The sequence below is a fragment of the Candidozyma auris genome, chromosome 2, assembly GCF_003013715.1.
Source record: "Candidozyma auris chromosome 2, complete sequence".
NCBI classification, from domain to species: Eukaryota; Fungi; Ascomycota; class Pichiomycetes; order Serinales; family Metschnikowiaceae; genus Candidozyma; species Candidozyma auris.
In genome coordinates, this window is record NC_072813.1 from 816,951 (window position 1) to 831,064 (window position 14,114).

At 45.0% G+C, this 14,114-nt stretch overlaps 8 protein-coding genes across 8 annotated transcripts; 4 read left to right on the top strand and 4 right to left on the bottom strand. All coding sequences in view use genetic code 12, as the record gives it.

Annotated features, from left to right (window-relative positions):
• Window positions 1-397: 397 nt before the first annotated feature.
• On the top strand, window positions 398-1,204 carry CJI96_0001829 (oxidoreductase; the record flags this gene model as incomplete). The annotated part of the gene is made up of 1 exon (XM_029035357.1): window positions 398-1,204. The coding sequence occupies one exon, from the start codon at window positions 398-400 to the stop codon at window positions 1,202-1,204; it is 807 nt and encodes a 268-aa protein (XP_028890599.1).
• Window positions 1,205-1,313: 109 nt separating this feature from the next.
• CJI96_0001830 (uncharacterized protein) lies at window positions 1,314-2,423 on the bottom strand (the record flags this gene model as incomplete). The annotated part of the gene is made up of 1 exon (XM_029035358.2): window positions 1,314-2,423. The coding sequence occupies one exon, from the start codon at window positions 2,421-2,423 to the stop codon at window positions 1,314-1,316; it is 1,110 nt and encodes a 369-aa protein (XP_028890600.2).
• Window positions 2,424-2,839: 416 nt separating this feature from the next.
• On the bottom strand, window positions 2,840-5,356 carry NIP1 (translation initiation factor eIF3 core subunit c; the record flags this gene model as incomplete). The annotated part of the gene is made up of 1 exon (XM_029035359.2): window positions 2,840-5,356. One exon carries the CDS (start codon window positions 5,354-5,356, stop codon window positions 2,840-2,842), a length of 2,517 nt encoding a protein of 838 aa, XP_028890601.1.
• Window positions 5,357-5,903: 547 nt separating this feature from the next.
• Window positions 5,904-7,085, bottom strand: CJI96_0001832 (SCF ubiquitin ligase complex subunit HRT3; the record flags this gene model as incomplete). Its single annotated transcript, XM_029035360.1, has 1 exon — window positions 5,904-7,085. One exon carries the CDS (start codon window positions 7,083-7,085, stop codon window positions 5,904-5,906), a length of 1,182 nt encoding a protein of 393 aa, XP_028890602.1.
• A 286-nt stretch (window positions 7,086-7,371) lies between these two features.
• NMT1 (glycylpeptide N-tetradecanoyltransferase NMT1) lies at window positions 7,372-8,697 on the bottom strand (the record flags this gene model as incomplete). The annotated part of the gene is made up of 1 exon (XM_029035361.2): window positions 7,372-8,697. The coding sequence occupies one exon, from the start codon at window positions 8,695-8,697 to the stop codon at window positions 7,372-7,374; it is 1,326 nt and encodes a 441-aa protein (XP_028890603.1).
• A 637-nt stretch (window positions 8,698-9,334) lies between these two features.
• Window positions 9,335-10,450, top strand: CJI96_0001834 (uncharacterized protein; the record flags this gene model as incomplete). The annotated part of the gene is made up of 1 exon (XM_029035362.2): window positions 9,335-10,450. The coding sequence occupies one exon, from the start codon at window positions 9,335-9,337 to the stop codon at window positions 10,448-10,450; it is 1,116 nt and encodes a 371-aa protein (XP_028890604.2).
• Window positions 10,451-10,830: 380 nt separating this feature from the next.
• PWP1 (rRNA-processing protein PWP1) lies at window positions 10,831-12,507 on the top strand (the record flags this gene model as incomplete). Its single annotated transcript, XM_029035363.2, has 1 exon — window positions 10,831-12,507. One exon carries the CDS (start codon window positions 10,831-10,833, stop codon window positions 12,505-12,507), a length of 1,677 nt encoding a protein of 558 aa, XP_028890605.2.
• Window positions 12,508-12,896: 389 nt separating this feature from the next.
• Window positions 12,897-14,072, top strand: END3 (End3p; the record flags this gene model as incomplete). Its single annotated transcript, XM_029035364.1, has 1 exon — window positions 12,897-14,072. One exon carries the CDS (start codon window positions 12,897-12,899, stop codon window positions 14,070-14,072), a length of 1,176 nt encoding a protein of 391 aa, XP_028890606.1.
• Between the last annotated feature and the right edge of the window lie 42 nt (window positions 14,073-14,114).

Sequence of the window (14,114 nt, forward strand, 5' to 3'; positions counted from 1 at the left end):
TCCCTGTATAGAAACGCGACCAAGCAGATCAATGCGCTTCGTAAAGTAATATGATACATGGAAGCCTTTTGCAGGTGGAGTGGTGGCGGCTGACTGTATGCAGACAAAGTTCACCATCTCACCAGACATGATAACGCCATAGTTAACCAGCCACAACGCCACTTGAACGCAAATTGCGTGTTTATAGCCCAAAATATACAATTTTCTGCAAAATGACCCCAAAAGCACAACGACGAAGAAGCAAAAAGCACGCTTTCATATTTTCAGCCATTCTGTCCACTAGTACCATTTCCTGTCAGAGTCATATGAACGTCGTGCGCTAACCAAAAAGTGGATAAGCGCGGGTACCCAAGGTAGTATAGTCAAAGCTGGGGTGTCTCAAATTTCAAATCCCATCATGTCTTTTGGAACTAAAGCTGCTGAACGTTTAGCCAACAAAATCGTGCTTATTACTGGTGCCTCTTCAGGTATTGGAGCGGCTACGGCAAAAGAGTTCGCTCTGGCTGCCAATGGTAACATCAAGTTGATCTTGACTGCTAGGAGACAAGAGCGCTTAGCGGAATTGGCCAGCGAATTGACCAAGAAATACTCCCCCATCAAGATCCACACGGCCAAGCTCGATGTCAGCGACACAGCATCAATCACACCATTTATTACTGGTTTGCCAAAAGAATTCTCCGACATTGACGTTTTGATCAACAACGCTGGAAAGGCATTGGGTAAAGACAATGTAGGTGATATTGCCCTCGAGGACATCCATGGAATGGTGCAGACCAATGTTTTGGGACTCATTGCAATGACTCAGGCAGTGATTCCTATCTTCAAGAAGAAAAATGCCGGTGATATCGTCAACATTGGTTCCATTGCTGGTAGAGAGCCATACCCTGGTGGATCCATTTATTGCGCTACCAAGTCTGCAGTAAGATTCTTCTCCCACTCTTTGAGAAAGGAGTTGATCAACACTAGTATCAGAGTGTTAGAAGTGGACCCTGGTGCAGTGGAGACCGAGTTTAGTGTGGTCAGATTCCATGGCGATAAGGCTGCCGCTGATAAGGTGTATGAAGGCACCACACCTTTGACTGCCGAGGACATTGCCGAGGTGATTGTCTTTGGTTGCACAAGAAGACAGAATACTGTCATTGCTGAGACCTTGGTGTTCCCTAGCCACCAAGCCGGTTCAGCCCACATTTATAAAAGACAGTAGTCGGATGAATAAATAGTCGTCTCAAAGACGATCGCAAATGCCATATCTTTGTAGGGCGCTGCTGTTGTTGAGTGACCTCTGGATATACTGGATGAATATTGAAGTCTCCTTAGAAAGTCAACTGCTCTAAGGTTTTAGTAAGCTTTGCAGGCCCATCCTGGACACCATCATCAATGCTAACCTTAGCCCTACTACTTTCCAAACCTGCTAGCAATACACAAGCCTTGCAAATTTTATTAGAAGTGATGTACCCACATTTCTCGCAGGTGTTCCCATCAGTCTTCTTTTTTATGTTGACTGAACCATCAGGATTGATCTCCTGCTCAGCAGGCTTCTTATTCTTGTAAGCAACCGTCTTTTTCTTTTTCTTGGGAGCTAATGCCAAGTGCTCTCCACTGTAGATGATGTCCATGATGCACGAGGGGCGTATGGCTTCTAAAGACTTGAGAAGCTCTCTGGCGGTGCCCCTGAATGCCTCTGGAGCATATGAGCACTCAGTCGAGAAATAGTCCAATTTTTTGTAATGTGCGTAGAGCACGATTTCTTTCTGGTAAGAGTACTTGAACGGCTTTGACCTTTTGATCGGCAGCCCCGATGACTGTGTCATTATAGATGTAGAGTTCTCCAACCTCGCGGTGTCGCCTCTTAGAATATTCATGAGCACCGTCTCGGCCATATCATCAGCATTATGGCCCGTAACAACATGCGATATTCCTAACTGGGCAGCGCCTCTGTCCAACGCCTGTCGTCTGAGCACTCCACAGTAAGTGCAGCTGTTTCTCATACCAGCACAAGCCACGATCTCGTCCATCAGCCACAGATATAGATCCTTATATGAGACGATTTCTAAATCCATATCATACTGGTCTTTATTCCGTTTCACTGTCGCGAGAGAATCATCCCTGTATCCCTTGATACCTTCATCTATAGATAGCAAAACAAGCTTCACGCCGTAGTTGTATCTTTCATTCAACGTCTTCAAAACGGAAGCAAGCACAGTAGAGTCCTTTCCGCCCGAAGCACCAATAGCGACCAGCTCACCTGGACTAAAGAGATTGGCTCCCGTGATGGTGTTGTGGATTTCCGTCTCGAACACCAAGAAAAAGCACTCCTTGCACAACCTTTGGAGATTTTTTGGTCTCTTCATTACCGCTTTACGCCCGTGACATAGCTCGCAAAGCGCCGTCACCTTGGGCTTCTTAGTTGTTCTTTCAGGCATTTCTTGCAGAGTTGATGAGATGAGATGGATTCGCAGAAAAATATGGGGTACCCAGGAGAAATCAAAAACGGTACTTTACGAAGTTAATTTATTACAAAAATACAAATCCAATATTTCCCGTCACAAATTTCATAATAGAATTCTGGAACTAGAAATATTTTTCATTGATTTATCACGGGTTCCAGTAAGAACTACCAACAGAGTTGTGTCTCAGAAGAGTAATTCACCTATAAGTAACCGTTACTAATATTTTATTACTATAGACACATGTCCCTGGCGGCCGTATCTATAAGAATACGACGAAACCAAAAGCATGCTACTCGTTTCGTGCTCATGCATTGGAAATATGACGTAACTTCGACCGCCCTTATTAACGACTCTATCGTACAAACCCTGCTCGTCAAAATTCCTCATCCTCAGGCGGTCACCTGGAACTCGTCGTTGTTGGTGTTCACGTTGGCGTGACGGAACTTGCTGCTCTCTTCCTGCTGTGACTCCTTCTGTTCCTTCTGCTCCTTCTGTTGCTGTTGTTGCTGCTGAGATGGCTGCTTACGGCTATGTCCATTCGATGATGTCTTCTCATTCTTGTCAAGCAACACTCCAAGCTTCTCGTTCATGATACTGGCCAACTCTTGCAACTTGCTTCTCTGAGGCTCGTCAGTAGTGAAGTTCACAAACGCCTTGGCCTCGTCCAAAGAGCCCAGAATCTCGCCTTGAGCAAGCATCTTCTCAATTATCGATTGAATGGTACTTTGCTCAAGGGCAAACTGCCTGGACAACTTCTCCAAGGACAACTTGGTGAAGATGGCCTTATATGTAAAGATGTATGTTCTCAAACCCTCGACCTGCAACTGCTGCTTCAACATCAGCAATAACAGCTCGTTGTCGGCGAATAACCTCCAGATTTTGATAGACGACAACAATTGGTAGGCCTTGTCCCAATTACCCTTTTGCAAGTAGCGAGAGGCATAGATCAAGTGGTCCTTGATGCTCTCTGGGGGCCCCGTAAAGTATTGTCTCTCGTGGAATTCCAATTTGCTCTTGAAAGATTTGATGCTGGCTTTTCTCTTGTTGTCTTTGATGGAAGTGGCAGAAGCAGCCAAAGCTGGGATCTCGATCAACATCGACAGGGTCATGAAGACACATTCAACCAACTCCAAGTTGATGTGCATGTGGAATGGCAGCAATTTCTGCTTCTCTGCAGTGGTGACCTGGCTAGGGTATTTCGAGTTGTAACCTTGACCCAACAATTCCTTGAGTCTCTGTGTGTTAATGATTTCATTCAAAATCTGGTGTGACTCCTCGATCTTTCCAGCCTTGAAAGCACCTAACCCAAGCTGAACAAGTGCACGGTTATACAACACCTGAGTTGCAGAGTCAGCACTTGCGATGGTGCTGTATATCTGGGAATTCAAGAATAATTCTCTCGCCTCGGCATATTTGTTGTTGACGGCGAAGTAGTATGTCTTGCACAAGATTGCCTGTTTGTTGTAGATCTTGCTTTCTTGTTTGCTCAAGAAATCTGTTAACGAAGTCATCACCTCCGATGGAGACTTGCCCTTGGTGTAAAGTAAAGAGTTCTCCACACCAGCTCCTTCCCAGGTGCTCTCCCATGCAACCTTCTCGTTCTGTTCGATGAGCTGGTCTGGCTTGTAGTAAATGTGGTCCAACCTACGGAGAGCGATTCTTGCCAAATGATCAGAGATGCTGGTAGTGGCCTCGACGTAGACTTGAGCTCTGATAATCAACAGGTAGAGACCAGGCTCATCCTTCAATCTATCAACATACTCAGTGGAGTGAGGGTCGGTGTTCTGCAAGGACTTGGTGAATTCGTCGTCCAACCTTTCGACAATAGCAGCAACTGAGCCCAAGATCACCTTGACACCCTTTTCGTTGGCAGGAGGCTCAATATCGATATCATCGGTGGCAACACCAGACTCAGAAACACAGTACTCGTTGGAGTGCTTCTCCAAGAGATGCAAGAAGTCCAAGAAATCTTTCTCATTCTGTTTCCAGGCTTCAATTGGCATATAAGACTGATTTGAAGAAGCGTCAAATCTCACCGAGAGCAACATCTGGTAGACAGAGATGATCTCAAAGAGCTTGTCCAGCGACAAGGCGTCCTGTAATAACTTTTCTAAAATAGTGACTTGCTCCACTTTATCGATATTCTTCTTACCTCTTGACTCAGAGATTTGCTTCAATTGGTGGAACACGGGGCTCAATGATCTGGTGGTACCGGAAATCGAGCCGACAACTGCACCACCAACACCAGTGTCATTGCTGGTTAAGGTGGAGGCAATATTGAGAGGCTCCTCTGTGTCAAATGCTGTAGGGTTTTCCTTGTAGTAGTCCAAATACACCTGGTACTCCTTGACGGCCTTCTTGACTCTTTGCTTCATGGTGTTGTAAGATCTGTTCTGGTCAGTGGGAAGCTTCTTCTTCTCTTGGTTGGCTGCCTCTGAGAGCAATGACTGCTCCAACTCTCCTAACATTTTGTAGTAAAAGTTTGGATTTTGCATGTTCTGCTGGTTGGCCTTGATCAATAATCTGCCTAACCTGTCGAATTCGTTTAAGACAGCGCTCCAGTTTTCCAAGTTTCTTGAGTTGTAAATCAGATCTACCAGCTCTCTCATATCGTCTAGTAATTTCTCTTTACCTGACTTGACAACCTTTCTTCCCTCATTGTCAGAGTCCAGATCGCTGTCACCACCAGAACCTTTCAAGAAATCTTTCTTCAAAAAGTAAGAGGGACCGGCACCACTGTAGTCTTCATCCTCCGAGCTCAGTTCGTCCGAATCGTTGTCAAATTCAGAGTCGGTGGAGAATTCCTCCTCAGAAGAAGACATCAACTCTTCCTCGGATCCTGACAAAAGGTCCTCCTCCTCCGACGAGGTGTCTGAAGTGTAACCAGCCGCAAAGAATCGGGACATGTTTCAGAAATGGGCGTGTTTTGTTCTGAAGTTACGGTATGGTCTAAGGTGAACTTTTTTTCTTTTTCGCTTCATCGGTGCTCGAAAATTTTTCTTAGTGCGCACATTTACCCAGGCGGCGCGTGTGCTCAGTACAGTTCAGAATGGCTGCAACAAGGTGAAGCAATAAGATGATAGTTCTTCTTGGAGGATATTAACTGGCTCAGAAGCTGCTTTTTGTCTTTTTCTATTATTTTTGTGCCATTTTACATTAGAGATACAGTCGGGATGATTCAGAGAAAACCAAATTAATGAGGGACCATCAGACGCAAATCACGAATGCAAGATGATATAGCCATGGAGTTCTTTAAGAGTCATACATTGCCTGTTGGACTCAAACGTTCAATTGAAGACAAGTCAATATTATCAGATCCATCTTTTATTATCATAGGGCTCAGAAGGGAGCTTGAGAGGAAATCGCTGACTGCATTATCAGAAGCATTTTGAATCTCAACAATATGCGTTATGTCAGGGCCCTACATCTCCTCGTCTTGAAATATGGGAACCGTTAAAGTTCGTTAGTGTACGACTTCACGCGAGAAAATCTAAACGGTTTTTCATTTTCCCAAGAAAAATCAACCTCTTCTCCGGTAGGAGAATCGTTCCCATTCAGATCCTTCTCAACGGCGAATAATCGCACCCATGATAGCTTGCTATTTGGCCTGCTCCCAAGGTTTTTGATCTTGAAGTAGTAGTAAAACGTGTTGTACGACACTGACCCTTCGTATAAACGTATTTGTAGCTCGCCGTCTGCACTGATCTTCCACGCCCCAATGTATATCTTATGCGGGTGAGTCGCTGGATCAAAATGAATAGAAACTTCCTTGTTCTCCATAATACATTTGTTTGTGTTTTTTCTCAGCAACTGGTGGACCACTACAGTTGGATCCAAAGCAGTTAATGCCATGAGACACAATCCATCAGGATAGAATCGAAGATATCGGTAGTAAGTGCTCGTTTTCACCGGATTCGACCAGCTCAGAGAGAATTCACTTCTTCCACCTGACGTATATCTGTTCACCACGCTTATGTAGCACCCCGAAAACATCACGTATGGCGTTTGTCGAAGAACCTTCTTCCATGACGAGCCACACCGAGTATATAGTATCTTGGGGTCGTTGAGTGTTCTGTCTTCATATATCTGGTGCGGATATATTAGGTAACATAGCTTTTTCCACAATGTAGAGGAGCCAAACGCAAAATACGCGTGCCTCTTGCAAGTCATGCCAAAGTGAAACCACAGCTCTGGGTCAGTATCTATCAAATGTGATAGAACGTGCACCCACACTTCTCCAGGCAAGTGTATAAGAGGCGCCACTTCTTCTGAGGGCCCATTGACGGCTAACTTGCCAATCTTCACCACTATATCTCCATCATTCCAAGTATCTGGGTCATCCACCTTGGGCGCATGAGCTTCCGCATGTTCCCACAGAGCAAGCAACTTCTCCACATCTATCTTTCTCACAGCTGCCTCATCGACTTTATGGGCCACGTTCTTCCCATGCTTATCCTTGAGCTGTTGAATTGCTTCAGGTACTCTTTCTTGTCGATATAACTTCTCCACGTGCTGGTTGATTTGCTCAGCAGCTTTATAGAAACTCACGGCGTCTGAAACGAGTCCTAGCTGCTCTTTCTCCATGCCTCGCTCATAAAGCGTGATGGCTTCAAGATCCAGTTCTGAGAGACCCATGAGAAAGTTACGATATGCAATTATGCTAATTCTATATGTCTATCAAGGTGATTTAGGAACAATGGATGAGGGCATGTAATTGATGATAATGTGTTGGTGTGCATACCGCGATAAGATTTAAGCACAACTCAATGATGGTGTAGGAATGCTGTGAAGTGTTTGAGGGCTACAGTACGAAGTATTTTGTCTATGAACATATAGTATCAATGGGTCTGTGATGGTATAATCTGCTTGCAAGTTGACGCTTTCGCAATCTGTGAGTCTCTTAGAAAAACTAGGCTTGATATTAGAAGAGCACAACACCCACTCCACTACCTTTATCGTCAATGACTTGACTTGTCTTAGGATCAATGCCACCGCTGATAGGCTTCATGCGGTAATTAAACAAGTAGTAATTCAAGAAACCGTCACCGCTGCCAAACTTGTTCTGTTTGATGAACAACGGGTTATCCTGCGATGTTAATGCGTTGAAAACGTCCACGTTGTACTCTTTTGAGGTGATCAATGCGTCGCTGATCAAGGAGTTGAGACGAGCCTTGTAGGCGTCAAAGCTTTCAGTCATGGCCAGCTCCGATGCGTAATAGAAGAGATATGCAATGCCCAATTCATCGTGCGTAGGGTTGTTCAACACAGAAAATGGAAGCAAGTAGTACGAGAAAAAGTCAGTAATCTTACCCTCTTTCTCCACAACGTAGGTCTTTATCACACTAGCACGTTCGTCGCCGCCCAAAAACCAATGCTTCGCCTCATCCTTGGTGAAGATCTGCACAAGATCGAATCTTTCCTGGTATCTATGAAGCAAATCAAGCACTTGGTCGATGTCCTCAGGTTTGATAAGTCTAAGACCGTCTGTCTTAGTCTGATTAGGCAAGGAGTAGTGGGCCACCATTTTAGCCTTCGTTTGCCCCTGGGAAAGGTGAGAGAAGCCCACATCGTACAACTTCAGCCAGTTGAGGGGACGGTGGGTGTATCTGCAGCAGGATACTGGAGAAGGTAACACAATGCCCGCAGTGTAGAGAGCCTGCCAAATATCCTCCTTATTCACTCTTCTAGTAATTTCCTTGATCAACACAGGGGTCAAACGTTTTGAACGCAATTTTTTGTGAATGCATAAGAAGTTGATCTCCACCAGCTTCACCAAATTCCCTGGCTTTGTCAACTTAAGCGTCACGGGCACACCGGCAATGAAAGCTACCAACTTGCCGGTTCCCCGAACCCTCACACCCAAGTGCCATTCTTTGCGCCATCCTGGAGGCTTCAACGCCCATTTGAAAAACTCGTGGGAGTACTTGAACCGGAACGTAGCATCTTGGTCCTCCACGTAGTGTTCATACAAAAGCTGGTACACTTCGTCTAACTCGGACAGAGACTCAACGTCAATGGTCAGCCAGTAGAACTCGTTCAAAAGCGGTAACGGCTCATCGGGAACGTCTGCTGGAGTCTTGACCTCGATGGGTCCATAGTTATCCACCACCTCATCTAAGCTGGGTACCGGCTGAGTTTTCCAGAACTTGTAATCCTTCATTTGCTTTTTTTGTGTTTCATTGAGCACCTCGCCCATCAGCATGAGCTTCAAGAGCTCCTCGATCAGTTTGGGCGGCTTATCTGACATTGCAGAGGAGTTTGTAGAAGTGTTCTTGGATCGATTCAGCATTTACCGAGGTATGCAGGCCACCCTGGAGGAGAGAACTAGGAGGACCAGAAGACTCATGATTCACCTTCAGGAATGGAGCATCTAGACATTTTTCCGAGGAATTTATTCAAGGGGAGTATAATGTTAGTATTTGTGAACGAAGAGAGGTCCATTGAACTAGGAGCCAACATCAATTGCTGACCGAGGATGATGACTAAGAAGAGGGGAGGCACGTACCGAGAAAATGATAGAAGATCGCTGATTCTTAATATTACAGCTAAAATTATAGGATATTTCCGCAATAGGAGACACTCAAATCTTTCTTTTGTTTCAAGTGATGAGTCTGGTGACAACAATTATATACGACTTTAGTAATGGCTGCGAAAACTCTCCTCCACCCTCACTTACAATGGCTGATGGACGCTCTCCTCAGAATATATACTGTCTAGGTCACCGCCATCAAGGTAACAATTGGTATTTTAACATAGGCATTCAATTCTCGAATTGACATATACTAAGATATTACTCGATCATGATCACTTAACCATGACAGTATCTTTCCTCATATCAAGTATTCCTAACAATTTCGCACGAAAAGTACCTAAAGTCTACTACCATGGTGCTCCACAAGTCGAAATGGGACAAAAAGGCGACGAACAAGTATATGAAGAAGCATGGCATTCAAAAGCCTGAAGAGCCAAAACCCGTCAAAGCCAAGTGGTCCGCAAAGAAGTCTTCGAACAAACCGAAGGCTTTGTTGCACTTTGATGATGACGAGAGTGAATGGGACTCCGAAGATGAAGCACTTTTAGACCACTTTTATCCGCAATTGGGCGAAAGTGATATTCCCATAGAATCCAAGCTTGCTATCAAGCGCCAGATTGTCAACGCTTTGATGCAGCATCAGCTGGCCCAGGAGGAGAATAAAGAAAAGGAGAAGGAGATAGCGTACAATGAGCAGGATGGGATATATTTGGGCACGAAACACGAAAAGCCAGAGGAGATTCCGGAGGAAGGTGAGCTTGAGATTGATGAGGAGGCTGCTAAGTACCTATTGCCCAAAGATGTGCTTGAGACAAAAATTGCCGAGTACCTTTCCTCGGATATCAGACCTCAGAAGAACAGAAAACTTCTCAAGAGCAAGATGTCAGAAAATCTTCTAGACGAGTATGGTCTCGATAGCTACTCTAGCACGGTGAAGGACACAGACTACAGTAAAGCCAGCAACAAGCAAAAATGGAAAGATTTGGAGAAGTTTTCAGCTGATGAACTTCACGGATTTAGGATTGGCGAGCAAGTAGAGCTGAACAAGAAGGTAAACATAAGGCTGCTCACTGAAGAAGAGAAGAAACAGCACGTTCTACGATCACAGAAGTTGGAAAGCGCTAAGTTGCATGAGCAAATCAAGAAGAAATTCGGAACAAACGAAAGCCAGACAAAAAAGATTCTCGAAATCAACAATATCAACGAGTCTGATGAGCGTGCTATGGGTGTCTTAAATAAGAAGCTCGCACAATCAGGGCCTGAATTTAGCAATACACTTGATGACGATTTGGAAACTCTTCTTGGAGGCTCATCAGCAGCCAACAGCCAAAAGACAGCCGTTGACAATGCAGACTTGGATTCGTTGCTAGAGAAGCTTGACGAGAGCAAGATCCTCGATGAAACTCCAAAAGTAAGAGGACAGATCTCGAAAAAGGATGAGGATTTTCTCGACGAGTTGCTAGGCTAGCGAGGAGCTATCAGTTGAAAAGTTTGCCCGGATAAAAAAAGTCGAATAACCAGGGGAAGGTTTGATAGAGACCTATCTGTCTTTGAAATCAATATGTTTGAACCTAATCATCGTCCAACACATCCTTGTTATTCAATCTTTAAACAAAACGAGCTACAATTAGCCCCAGAGATTCCCATGAAACTAAGAAAAGGCTTCAGACTTCGAACTTTTCAAAGTGTACGTTTTCTGATAGACACCTTCTTCTCTTCTTGATGCCTTCGACCTGCACATCTGCACATACACTATTAGCCGGGACCGTCGCGAAGCTCATCTTAAAAAAGTGCAAAATATATAGGTTCTGAAATTCATATCTCGAAGATAACCCATCCCAGTTCATAATGATCTCTTCGAGTTGCTGGGTTCCGAGAGGCTTTGCAGCTGAATTTCCTGAACAGTATGAATTGGACGATGCTGAAATGGAGAGAATCACCCAGATGGCCCAGTTGGAGTTATCAGATGCGAAAGCAGACCTTAAAGAGGCCCAGGAGAGGGAGAAAGGTCTCAAACTGGAGGAAGACATTGATGACGATTTAAAAGAATACAATCTAGATACCTACGATGATGACGATGAGGAGGACGGTGAAACTGTCTCCATGTTCCCTGGTCTCACTAACACTGATGCCTCTTATAAAGAGAACGAGGAAGGTGATGGGTACCTTTCCTTGCCAACCGAAGTCGAACAGAAACAGGAGAAACAAGAAATGCAGATCTACCCAACTGACAACTTGGTGTTGGCAACAAGAACTGAAGATGATGTTTCTTACCTTGATGTCTATGTGTATGATGACGGTGCTGGAGCCCCCGAAGGCAGTGAGCTTGAGAAGGGTGACGAGTTGGACGATGACGTTGCCCAGGGTATGGAGAGAGAATCGAACTTGTACGTGCACCACGACTTGATGTTGCCAGCATTCCCACTTTGCGTGGAGTGGGTGAACTTCCGGCCAGGAACCAATGCTGAAGACAGCTCTTCGAATATAGGCAACTTTGCCGCCATTGGTACTTTCGATCCACAAATCGAAATCTGGAATTTGGACTGTATTGACAAGGCTTTCCCGGACTTGATCTTGGGTGAGCCCCAAAAGAACTCCTTCCAGTCATTGCTGAAGAAGAAGAAAAAGAAGAGCAAAGGTAAGTTCGTCTCTACCCACCACACGGACGCTGTGTTGTCTTTAGCTCATAATAAAACTCACAGGACAGCTTTGGCATCCACTTCTGCTGACAAGACTGTGAAGCTCTGGGATCTTTCTCAGGGTGTAGCCGTGAGGTCCCTCAACTCAGTGCATCAGGGTAAAACTGTGTCTCTGAGTCAGTGGCATTCGCAGGAAGCTTCAATTTTGTTGACCGGTGGTTACGACGGTGCGTGTGGTATTACTGACGTCAGAATCTCTGACGATAACCAAATGACCAAAGCATACTCTGTTGGTGGTGGCCAAGAAGTAGAGAACGTGAAGTGGGGAGCTCAGCCAGAGATCTTTTACTGTGGTACGGATGCCGGTAACGTGTACTGCTTTGATGTGAGATCGCAAGATAAGCCGCTCTGGACATTGCATGCCCACGACACTGGGATCTCCTCATTGGATGTCAGTGCCAACATACCAGGTATGTTGATCACATCTGCAATGAGCGAGAAGTTGGTCAAGCTCTGGAAAGCGCCAACGGAACCCAAGAAGGGCCCTTCCATGGTGTTGTCTAGAGATTTTGGTGTAGGTAACGTACTTACATGCTCTTTTGCCGGTGATATCGAGGTTGCTGGTAACTTGACTGTTGGTGGTGCTTCAGGATCGTTAAAGATGTGGGACTGTCTTTCGAACAAGTCTGTGAGAAATTCCTTCAAGGACGAGTTGAAGGACCTTCAAAGAAGAGCCAGGGCTGAGGCCCAGGAGCGTGGCCGTGCATCCAGAATTGCCAGAAAGTATAACGGAGACGCCAAGGAGACGTTAATGAGCGCAGAAGCAGGAGGTTTTACCGATGAGGAGGACTCGGATGTCGAGGGAGACGCAGGCATGGAGGAGTAACTGTACATTTTAGCATTTATAATACAAGTAATGACGAGATTCAAGCTTTAGAGGGATAATAATTGCAATGGACAAAGCATCAGAGAGTAACGGATGAGGTTCCTTACAGTAATGAGTCTCTATAGTGAAGGTACTCAACGCAATCTATAAATATCAAGATGTCTTCAAAATGGTAGTTGAAAGACTTAATCCAAATTTAGAATTTTAGGAAACCATTCTCTTTACAAATAACTTCAAATATCCGTTTACCATACCCCATTTGCCAGGTATTTCAATGCTTCCCCATGGCTGCGAAATGTACCGACTTCGCTCCGGTGTAGTAACTTCGCCAGATCCACGTCGCAACATTTCCAACGAACTACTACAACCGAGCAAACCCTACACCAAGCATGCCCCGTTTGGAAGAGTGGGAGATCAAAAAGTACTGGGAGATTTTCCAAGGGCTCAAGCCCGAGAACAACAAGCTTACAGGTGACCGTGTCTCGCCGGTGTTGAAGAATTCTCGTCTTAAAGACGACCAGTTATCGAAGATATGGGACTTGTCAGATATCGATGCGGATGGCCGCCTAGACTTTGAGGAATTTTGTATTACCATGAGATTGATTTTTGACTTGGTCAATGGATCGATGCTGGAAGTGCCGCTGGAATTGCCAGGATGGCTCATTCCATCTTCAAAGGCACACTTGATACACGCAAACAGGGCGGTGGCCACGGGCTCAACTGGCAATTCTTCGTTTGAGGGTGACGACGATGACAATTTGTCGGACGACTTTGACTGGTATATATCTCCTACGGATAAGGGCACGTACGAGACCATATACAATTCCAATAGCGATTCATACGGACGTGTACGGTTCGATTCTCTCGAAGGATTGTATCAGACGCTTACAAAAGTGCCACGCTCGGATATATCGTCAGCATGGAACTTAGTAAACCCAAAGCTGTTTGAGACCATAGACAAAGACCAAGTGCTTGTGTTTCTTCACATACTAAACCAGAGAGAAAACGGGAAGCGGATTCCTCGAGGTGTTCCAGCGTCGCTTAGAGCAACCTTCTCAAAGGAAGTTCCAACGTATGATTTAAGTGCTGCCGCTGCATCAACGCCCTCTAGAGAAATAAGCGAGCCAAAAGCTCACGACAAAAAGTCCTTCGGTACTAGCTACCTCAACAAAATAGGACAAGCAAACAACACAGATAGAGAAAAGGGCACAGATTTCTCGGCTACGGAAGGTACAGACTGGGAAGAAGTTAGATTGAGGCGAGAATTAGCCAACTTGGAGGATCTTTTGGAGAAGGCCAAGCAGGAGAGCAAATCAGGAGGTAAATCCAGCGATAATACCACAAGCGACCTGGCATTACTAAAACATGAGTTTGAGCAATTGCTTAAGTACAAGCAGAATAAGTTGAACGCTGCACAAAGCGTACCAAATTCAGACAAAGATTTGACCGATGTTAAGAACGATATAGAATTGATTGGCTCGCAAGTCCAGGTGCTTGAGGAGTTTTTGGCAGGCAAAGAAAATGAGTTGACCAAACTTCAGCAAGAGCTTTCTTCTTTGACTTGAAAACTTGTATGATGAAGGTGATGTCTACGTATAATAATGATA